This window comes from Musca autumnalis, unplaced genomic scaffold (genome assembly GCF_047663935.1).
Source record: "Musca autumnalis isolate F117 unplaced genomic scaffold, ASM4766393v1 scaffold_1, whole genome shotgun sequence".
NCBI classification, from domain to species: Eukaryota; Metazoa; Arthropoda; class Insecta; order Diptera; family Muscidae; genus Musca; species Musca autumnalis.
This window is the reverse complement of record NW_027411644.1, coordinates 254,781,920-254,793,216: the sequence shown is the minus strand read 5'-3', so window position 1 is coordinate 254,793,216 and position 11,297 is coordinate 254,781,920. Positions and strand designations below refer to the sequence as shown.

Genomic DNA, 11,297 nt, shown 5'->3' with positions numbered 1-11,297 from the left:
CCTTTCAATTGTTTGTAACAAATTGTAAAATATCTAATTTTGTGTAATAATTCACATAATTTATGTTGTTTTTATTCAATGATGTATTTATTATTTTCAATTCACTCTTTTCGTCTCAGTTTGTTGTTTGTTTCTTTTTCCATTTTCGTTTGTGTTTTTAATGCCAAATTTACTCCCATCATCTGCTGGGTTGTTAACTTATGTTTATGTTTTGTTTTGTCTGGACTCTCATTTGTCACCTTATCACGTTGAAAGCTAAGCTCTAATGTGTCCGGTGAATAGCTGTTGGCTGGCTGGTGGCAAAGTGCGCGTGAATGAAGTTGTTGTGTTGCCCTTAACGCAGACTCAGTTATCTATCGGTCTTCGTTGTGAACGCGTTATTTTCGGTATTACACTGTAGCTCTCCCTTCGAATTCGGAAAGCGTTGAATGTGAATGTGAATCTTTAAATCAACGAATTTCAAATTTTTTGAAATAGATTTCAAAAATAAAATGGTAAATGTGCAGTGTTTTATTCCGAAATATGGAATTTTTATTGTGAATTTAATGAAAAAGTTGGAACAGAAAAACAGTTTTGGTGATCAGGAACAAAAAATCAATTTAAAGAACCACAAATAACATAACAATCCAAAATTCAATTTTTAACCCACCATACAACTTGTACATAAAATAATTTTGAATTGAATATACATATACATATATTTATTTATTTAAACATCGGTTTCGGATTGAGTCCCGCCTTGTGCAATTAATTCAATTTCAAAATATTTAAAAAGAACTAAAGCAATATGAAGACAAGTGACAAAAGGAAGAGTCGACATTGCCGACAGAGTATACTCGCAGCCAATGCACAGTGGTGGCACTTACATGGGAAGGTGTGACAAAAATACTTCGAACTGAAATTTTTATCAATGGGTTTTAGTGTCCTAAAAGCATACTAACAAACATATTGTAGTCGAGGTTTAAGTTTTCTCGTGGTTCCCATGCAACGAATCATCCTGAATTGAAGTATTTTACAATTACCAACAAATTGTTCAATCGAATTTGATGTAATCCGTTACCAGGAGTTCATATTGCATAGTAAACCTGCCCGCGAAAAATTGTCAGTATTGGTCCATGATTTATTTACATTTTTATTGGCATATGTTAACAAAATACAGAAAACCACCTTATAAAGAAATGTGATATCGGTCCACTTCTGATCACAGCCTTCATAGGGTTACCATCTTTTTTTCGATATTTTATAAGATTTAATCATCTGTTTTCTGCAGAATTACCTGTACTAAAGTATTTTTGGTTCTCAGTGCGGGAAAAAATTCTAAGAAGAAAAAATATTTATTAAAGAGTATGCCCCCAAAACCATTTATTTTTCTTTCACGAGTTTTCAGTGCGGTTCCAAGTTGCCATGATAAAATAAATCACTAATAGCACAAAAAACATTATATTGAACATAAATATAAGAAAGGATAATAAAATTACTTAAAAATATTCCAAAAAATAGACATAGTCTATTTAGAAAGTAGATCTTATTTTGAGCCATATCATTCGAAAGTTATCGCGTCCACCAGTCATTTTAGCTGGCCACCGCAGGACTTAAAGCTTTTGGACATTTAGGCCAGGAAGCATCAAACGTTAATACCGCTTTAAACAGATCCACAAAGATCGAATAGCCCTTAAACTGCACTCTAACCGAAATGTTGAACTTTTGAGGGAGGTACCCGAAGATTTTGTCCGTTATGGACCCTATTGGAATATTTGGACAAAAATCGGATACTCAAATCGTAAGTTATCGTGCTGATCGCACATTATAGTTGGTACAGACAGGATATTTAGAGCTTTCGGTCCAGTATCTCAGGGAGTCTGGACTTGCCCCAAAAAATTGTAGGGGTCACGAGGACAACATTCTTCAAACAAACGATCCGAGAAATGTCTTTTAACTGCACTTTTGCGAAAAAATTGAAATTTTGTGTGGTACCGGACGAAGTAGATCGAAAGAAATATTAAGATGTGCTTTAGATCAGCAATCCGCATCCCTTTACTCGCGAGTAGCAGAGAGCTTCTCTCTCCAATTACACAATTTAAGTGTGTTTGCTCAAAAAGTTGTTGTTGTGTGCCGATTTCTGGTTTAGATAATATCTGTTACTCCCTTTTAGAGTTATCGTGCTAACCATTTTAACAAAATATTAACTATTTGGGGGAGGGCTCCCGATATAGCCCCTCTTGGAACTTGATCTATGTGTGGAGGAGATATCGAGAGGTGCAAAATGTAATGAAGAGGTCATGCGGTGGTATTGGGGATATTTGAAAAAAAAATGATAACACAATTTTGAACTTTTGAATATAGAATATAGAATATTGCGATGTGCCAATGCCAGTGACTGCTTTGGAAATACGAAACACGTACGTGTACACAAAAAGAATTATTCCCATGTAATCGGGACCACTTATTGTAAAAATTCCGAAAAGATTCTCGAACAACTCCTAAACTGCACCAGTGTCGGTGGACCAATATAGTCCATCTCCGAGCATCATGTATGTTGTCAAGAAATATTACGATGTAAGAATATTCGAAGATCGTTTTGAAATTTTTACAAGTTAGTCCAGTTATTTTTCTTGGACAAGTCCATAATAATAATTGTTCCACAAACATCTCAAAAAGGACTTGGAAGTGTTATATATAAGCGCCTCACGAACGGCGTGTCCTAAGACACCACTTGTAGAGGAATTTTACATGGCTGAAATAATCAGGAAATGTCGCCAACATCACACTGAGCGGCTGTGATGCCAGATTAGTTTGGTCGAAAATCGTCAATTTTCGGGAGCAAAAATCGGCAAAATAATATTTCAAATCGTCAAAAAATCGGCAAATACAATAACTTGTATTTCAGTTTAAATTATTACTACATTAGTTAAAAAAATAAAATGTTATGTAAAGAAAACAATTAAGGCCTGGGTACACAAGCTGCCTCGCCTGCTTGCCTTGCTTGCTTCTGATAAAAGAATAAAGAAGGCCGAGCCAATTTGCGAACTAGGTTGCCCTTTTCTTTTTTATTCATTAATCAGAAGCAAGCGAGGCAGCTTATGTATCCAAGCCTTAACCAATTCATAAAACAAAACAGTTTTGTGACAAATGACCACCACGAAACACTGCACAGTGGTCCCACTTGTATGGGAAGGTGCGACAAAAATATTTATAATCGTCGGATCAATCTGATTTTTTCAGTATATGCCAAAAATAAGTAACAAATACTTTATCCAAAAAATCATCAATATGGGTCAAGTTTTTCCTATAGCCCCCATGTAGCGGTACCTACCGATTTTATATATTTTGAAGCTGTTATCTAATTTTTCGGCCCCAATTGGCTGTTCTTTGGTATTTAGGGTTCCCAATGATCAAAAACCTTCTGCGCAAAAATTGTGGTCTTAGGTCCGGGTTTCGGTATAGCCCTCATATTACGGTACCTCCCTATTGTCTGTGTCATATTCTATCTTATTGTGAAGAAATATGACATAACTGCGCGACTCTTATTGATATTCCGAGATATTTCAATTATCTGTCAATTTAAACCCGTTTACGCTGTTATTTCGGCGTCCGCGGAATTATTTATATGGTTTTATTGGTGAAAAATGATTAAAAAGCCCTGCTTTATTGACTGAAAGAAAATTCGGCGTTAATATCTCCACAATTCGCGAAAATAAAATGACTGTTCTATCCTGATGACCGAAAATAAATGCCTATTATTCATAGTACTATCCGAAAAATGATCAGAAAATCATTTCGCGAAAAGCTAGAAACATAATTTTTTCAGTGTTTGATACGGAACATCATAGGCTTTAAATCCCTACAAGATTAAAAACGTAGATTCATTCGCTTCCGGATAAATAAGCTAACATTAACAGAAATTTAGGTGTTCTATTCTACTGACTGGAGTGTATATCAAAAATAATGTTATCCTTTCAATTTTGAGTTACTTTCCTTGTAAGAAGTCACACCCTTACTGATGTTTTAAAGTTTTTTAAGAGATCATACGCAAATGTCAACTTCTTCTGTATTGTTTTGTTAAATACTGTTATAAATTACAAAAACAGTGCTGGAATATTAAAATATAATATGTTTAGAGAAAATTTGCTGAATTGTCGCAGAGATTTGCTGATAGCAATTTTTTGATTTTTGGCGCAGGTTGGGACCAGTGTGCACTGTTCTTAAAAAACGGTGTCCACTATAGGTCGAGAAGGCCTTCCCGATCATCATATATTTTTGTGGGCTTATTGAGTGCAACACCACCCCAACCCTCACTTGCCGCTTCTGGGATGTTTGTGGAACAATAATACTATATAATTAAGTACATAAAAATCTTTTCTTTAAAGAAGAGATTTTTTTAATTTTGAACGTTTTTTGGCCAAAAAAAGTAATAATATTTTTATAATATTTTTCAAGTTACCTCGTTTGAAGACAAGATTATTAGCCTTTTTAAAAACAGTGTCTAGTTGATGGTCATTTTCCACAAAACTATGCAATATTTTTCAACAAAAAATTACGGAAGGTAGATTAAAATGTGTTTTTCCACATAAAAAAATATCTCTTAAAACTCTTACTTTTCTTGGAAAAAAATCATAAAATAATTATGATTTTTGAGGCGCATGACTAGGTGTGGCCCTTTAAACAAAACTAATACAAATATTGTTTTAAGAGGTTAATTTATATCCTCTTTATATTATAGGTTTTTGGATTAACCTTCTTTATAGGGATTTATTTGACGTATACACAATGGAATTGACATTTAAAATCCAGTTACTTTATTAAATTCGGTTATATATAAACGTACTATAATAAGGTGATAGATTTATGTATAGTTGTCTTTCAGAGGTCAATGCTACCAATCACAATATTCAGACAAAACGCAAATTCTATGTGAAAATGTTGCAATAACTAAAAATCGTCGTTTTAGGGGTAAAAATCGTCAAATCGGCATTTCTGCTTTTTTGGTCTAAAAATCGTCAAAATGCCGATAAATCGGCAAATCTGGCATCACTGCTGAATGGTATTTTGCCACGAACAGACGTAAAACTGCACTTAAACAAAAACCTTAAACTTTTGTGAGACAGGTACTCTTAGGAGTGGACCAATTTGGTACATTTTCGAACTTAAACAACGTTCGGACAAAATAAAACTAGAGCCAAATGTTGAACCAAATCGGTTGATCCGTTCAATAGTAAACGCGCGCACCAGCCAGCCAGGCACACGTCCGCCATGGATAAATCGACTGCAAATTGCCTGAAACAGATTTCGTCCGTTTAAGAGATATCACACCCAACATTTTAGCGAATATCTTTGAACTCATTGTGTGGAGTTACCGGAAGGAGTGGACCGATAAGCATCATCGTAGGACTTTATGTAAGATTAGCAGAAATGCTAATCAATGTTGTATCCGCTTTGATCGTTGTCGTGTGCACCAGCCGCTACACAGGGCTTTTAAGCTTTAGGGTTATTTGCTCAGGAAGTATGGACTTGCGCCTGAAAAAGCTTGTATCGTCGCAAAGCAGTTATTGAAAGAAAGAACAATTTGAGAGGAGATCTTAAACTGGACTTGTGTGGGATGTACTTGAACGAGTGGACCCATATAGTCCATATTCAAACCTAATCTATGCCATTTCAGCGGAAACTTTTTTTTAACTTTTGTGGGGGACGTATCCGAGGGAGTTGACCGATTTGGCCCATCTTCGAACTTGATCTAAGTTTGGACGAATATTACAAATTCAAATTTGAACAGAATCGGTGGAACCGTTTGAGATTTATCGTTCGCTCAAGCCAGACAGACGGATGGGCATTGCTAAATCGACTCTAAATAGCATTGTTAGGTCGATTCGGTGAAAAAATTCCCGCAACGAGCGATTTCTAAATTTCAATAAAAACTTATTTAAAAACGATTTTCTGTCGTAATGAATAAAAATAAAAGAAATAACTGAAATGGAAAACTTGTGTGCAATCAGTGCGGGAACTTTTTTAACGAAAAAGTGACACTGTTCTACACGGCTATGTGGTGGTATTTTTGATATTTGCAAAATAACACTGTGCAACATTTTTGAGATAATCTTGTGCAAACAATTTGAGGCGAGGATTTTTTGAAAGTACAGAACCCATCTAAACATGGTTAAATATTGACTTTTTAAAAAAAATCTGGACTATACCTCTGAAACCTATGTGAATCTTCATTTGACCTTTGAAGAAAATTTGTAGAGAAGGGCTAGAGTAAAATATTTGGAGAAATAATGAACTCAAACAAATTTTATAAAATATCGAAAATTTCCATAATTTGTATATAGCCGTGAACGTTTGTATACCTATGTTCACAATTTTCTTGTATAACCAACGAGAACCTCTAATGCCAAACTTCAGCTTATTTGGTCTGAAAAGATGGACAAAATCTTTAAATACCGAATATTGGGAGGTGCCCCAATATATGAGAGCAATACCAAAACGTAGACCTATGTTGGGTGGAGAATGTTGGTGTCTACTGGGATTATATCCCCCAAAATACTGAAAATCAGGAGGTACCTAAAAAGGACCTAAAGTTTCGTGACCACTAGAAACCCTAAGTTCCAAATTATAACTAATTTGGTACGAAAATGTGGCTTAAATCATCAAAATACCGAAAATCTGGAGGTACCGTTATACAGGGGCTATACCAAAATATTAGCCGATGTTGTTCATATTTAGTCCATTATTACCCATAGACACAGACTGGGTTTGTGCAAAATTTCAGAAACATATCTCCATTGGTTTGCACATTATTGATTTCGCGCCGCTAGATCTGTGTTTTCGACCACTGTGCGGTGCCAATAACACTGTGCAACATTTTAAGGTGATCTTGTGCAAACAATGCGAACTGAAGATTTTTGAAAGTATAGACCCAAAAGACAAGAAACCCTAGTTGGGTTTTGTTGTGTCAGATCCAGCTCGGATTTTATGGCCCCATCTAAACATTGTGTTTTTAAAGAAATTCGGGGCTATATCTCTGAAACCAATGCGAATCTTCTTCTGACCTCTGAAGCAAATTTGTAGATAAGGACAAGAATAAAATATTTGGAGAAATAATGAACTCGAAAAACTACATTTATTGCATAAAATTTCAAAATATATGCAAAAATTCCACAATTTTTATACATTTTCTTTTGGAAAAATATTCCCTGGAATGTAGTACACAACTCTTCAGAACATGTCATTGTTGTAAAATGCCTCTATACAGTTGTTTTCAGTACATTTTTTGTAAAAGATATGAAGCAAAATACCTCTGAAACAACATGAAGTAAGCATTTTAGAGTTTCAGAATGTTTAGAACTTTATTTGGAAGATTTTTGAAAAAGGTAACATGGTTCAACTCCCAACAGTTTAGCCGATACTGACCAGAATTTCAGCAATTATGTAAAATTTTCTACATTTTATAGATTTTGATGCCCTAGATGGAGTTTTTCTTATGTGGTTTTTTCAAAAGATAAGTTCTACTAGTTTAGGGCTACAATATTGCTAAAGACAGCAAGGCCAAATTCCTATTCGTTTCTAAGATAAAAGCCTGATAAATGCAAAAAAGTGTGGATTTAGCCCGGTTTAGATGAGGCCATAAAATCCGAACTGGATCTGTCAGGACAAAACCCTACTAGGGTTTTTGTAGCTAAATATGTACTTTCAAAAAATGCTTACTAGAAGTTGTTTGCATTTTCAGTGTTGCATAGTGTAATTCCATTGATTATAGGTTTTAGCCGTTCACTCTATAGACGATGGGTAGGAGACCTCTGTAGTTGGCACAAACCTTTCTTATGTACGGGACATAGTAGACTTGGGTTCGAATTGATGGGTATGCCAAATTTTGCTAATCAACTGATGCATACCCCTTATTGGAAAACGCCAACCCATAAGCTCCTACCGCCTTGTTGTTCTTCTGCCGATTAATTGATGTCATGACCTCAATTTGACTAGGCGGTGAACATTCAGAGTGTGAAAAAATCGAGATGTACAGGAACCAGAATGAAGTCCAAAAGTTCTACCAAAGAGTAAAACATCAAACTGATGGCTTTGGTACAGGCACATCCTCCTGAAGAGACCAGCAAGGTAATTTGGTAACTGATACAGATAGTGAGCTCAGGATATGGAAAGAGCATTTTTCCACACTGTTGGTGTCCAATAGAAGCGAAGGCGACGAAGATACCACAGATCTAATCCCAGAAGATGGTATTGAATGTAGCCAAGATGAGATAAAGTCTGCAATAAACCGGCTAAAGAATAATAAGGCAGCAGAAGCAGTTCAAAACCGAAGGCGACACGCTGATAAGGTGAATGCATCAGCTATTTAGTACCATCTGGCAGGAAGAACGCGTAGACGATTGGAACCTGACTATCCTGTGTCCCGTCCACAAGAAAGGAGATAAGAATGTATGCTCTAACTATAGAGGCTTAAGTCTTCTCCCTATTGACTATAAGATAGTGTCAGGGATAATGTGCGAACGACTAAGCCTATGGTCAATGAAATAATTGGGCCATACCAATGCGGCTTTAGACCTGGCAAATCCACCATTGACCAGATATTTTCCCAGCGACAAATCCTGGAGAAGACGCAAGAGATGCAGATCGACACTTACCACCTTTTTGTCGATTACAAAGCAGCCTTCGACAGCCCCCTACGTTCAAAGGTATTCCAAGCCATGTTTGAAGTTGGTATCCCTGCAAAGTTCATTCGGTTTTGTAAGAACAATTCAGTACCAAGGAGGTTTCAGACAAGGAGACAACCTTTGGTGTGACCTGTTCAACATCCTGCTGGAAAAGGTTATACGAGAGGTAAATTTCAAAAGAAATGGAACAATATACAACCACATGTTACATGCTTATGCTGATGACATTGACATCATGGGACGATCAGTAAAGGAAATAACTTATACCTTTAAGAAGGTCGAAGGAGAATCAGCGAAAGTGGGTCTGGCAGTAAACGGCGAAAAGACAAAGTTGATGGAGTCAAAGCGCAATGCATCCATAGAGCTGGGACCAATAGTGGAAGTTGTTTCCTATAATTTTGAGGTAGTAAAAGACTTCGTCTACCTAGGCACCGCCAAAAACACAACAAACCACATCAGTTGTGAAATAAAGATAAGAATTGTGTTGACCAACAGATGCTACTTTATCTTAAGTAAGCAGTTTAAAAATAAGGTCACATCTCGTCAAACAAAAACAACGTTTTACAAAACACTGATACTACCCGTGCTAATGTATGGTTCCGAAGCCTGGGTACTTGTGCCAATAGATAAGGCAGTGCTTGGTGTGTTTGAGAGGAAAGTTCTTCGAAAGATCTATGAGCTCTGAGTTGACGGTGAATATCGACGTCGTATGAACCACGAGCTGTATCTGCTATACAAAGACATCAGAATAGATAAACGTATCGAGATGCAACGATTTCGTTGGCTAGGCCATATCATAAGAATGAGCAATGATGAACCCGCTAAAAAGGCGTTTAAATACGAGCCACATGACGGTACACACAGAACTGGCAGACCAAGGCTTCGATGGAGCGAACAAGTGGAAGAAGAGATGGAAAGACGCGGTATTCCAAAAAGCGAAGCAACCAACAAAGAAAATTGGAGATCTTTTCTTAGTTCGGCTTATGGAACAAATGTTCTGTAATGAGCCAGCTAAGTAAGTAAGTAGTTGAACATTCAATGCCGTCGTTTGAAATTGGTTCGTGCAAAGGAATGATGAAATGCTTCTTCCAGGTCCTCAGTATGCTATCCTTATCACTTGACAGATACTTCTTTTATCATCTTTGCAGGAGAATGTGCCTGGGCCATACCCTTCAGTCTGGCGTTTTACACTCTGGTAACATTTTTTGAACTTCATTCTGACTCCTGAACTTCTCGAGTTTCTCACGCTCTCATTTTTCGTGCTTTTTACTTTTTCTTCTGAAAATACGCTTTTCCTCTTTACACTTTTTCCTGTTGCTACTGACTGAAGTAGTCTTACGACAATCCTGATATTACCCTGATTGGTATCTAAGTATAGATTTTGCGGCAGTTTGAAGAGTGTGGGCTATTCTTTGCCACTGCGCTCCATAGATTATAGGGACAAGAAGTGTCATCACCTGCACGTGGATAAGTTGAGCGGAGAAGGCTTGTGCAATTTGTCACGTTTGCAACTTCTCGATATCCTTGTCCTGTTTTAAATCGCACTTTTGCCGCAACATAAAGACGAGTGCACACCTTGTCTGCTAAATGTCCGAACCGATGTTCTCTCTTCGTATCGATCGAACACCAACATACTACAAGAGTATTTTCCGTCTATCACAACATGATCCATCTGATTTCTGGTTTCCCCATCTGGGGACATACACGTGACATTGTGTATGTCGGGGTATTGGAACCTGGTGATGCTCATGAATAAACGGAACACCAACATAAAGACTCTTTTGAGAAATGTAAAAATGGTGTCTGTGGCTAAATGTCTGTTCTAGAAGCTGAATGTAGACCAATCACTTTCGGTTTCTTTACTTCTTTAATTGGCACCAAGCTTTGAGGCCACGTGTTCTTTTACTTTGGTATCAAAGTTTTGTGTGTACCATCATATGGTTCGAAACCGAACAGCCGCTTTCCCCAAAACATTCCAATAGAACAATAATTTCATAGGTGTCAGGTATTCCAGTATTTGTTGTTTTTTAATATGATGAGGATTAAACGGACAGAGCCGTTGAGAACTTTCTATACACTGTAATTATTATATTCATTAATATTATCATTCAATTTTTTTTGCAGATTTCTCAACACACATTTATCTACACGATCCTGCTATGCATTGCCACCACCACAATGGCAGCCATATTACCGGCAAAAATGACACTTGTGGAAGATGCTGATTTTTATCCCGCCACACCAAACGACATCATACCCATACAACCGGCATTAGTATATCCACAATCCCGAGGCAGCGCACCCTATCAAGGAAGAAATCTTCTGAAAGATAACGACATCATTTATGTGAAGCTGTTAAATCGTCAAGGTTATCGTCCGAGAAAGCTGAAACACATCGAAGACGCCAACGAAGTACAAATGAAAGATATTTTCTTTGTTAAGGCTCTGACCAATGGTCAATTTAGCACCAACCGTTTGAAGGTGTATCGTTTACCGGAATTTTATGCAATAAATGTTTATAAAAAAGGTGAACTAATGGAAGAGTAGTTTAATTCAAGCGTTAATAATTTAGTGATAAATTTAAATTAATATTTAATTATGTTTTAATTTATTCTTAACAACATTTTTTTAGTA

The 11,297-nt window shown here is 36.6% G+C and overlaps 1 protein-coding gene across 1 annotated transcript; it reads left to right on the top strand.

Moving 5' to 3' along the window:
* The first annotated feature begins 349 nt into the window (after positions 1–349).
* Positions 350–11,297, top strand: LOC141391204 (uncharacterized). Its single transcript, XM_073964115.1, has 2 exons — positions 350–494; positions 10,788–11,297. The coding sequence occupies exons 1-2, from the start codon at positions 492–494 to the stop codon at positions 11,208–11,210; spliced, it is 426 nt and encodes a 141-aa protein (XP_073820216.1). The 5' UTR covers positions 350–491; the 3' UTR covers positions 11,211–11,297.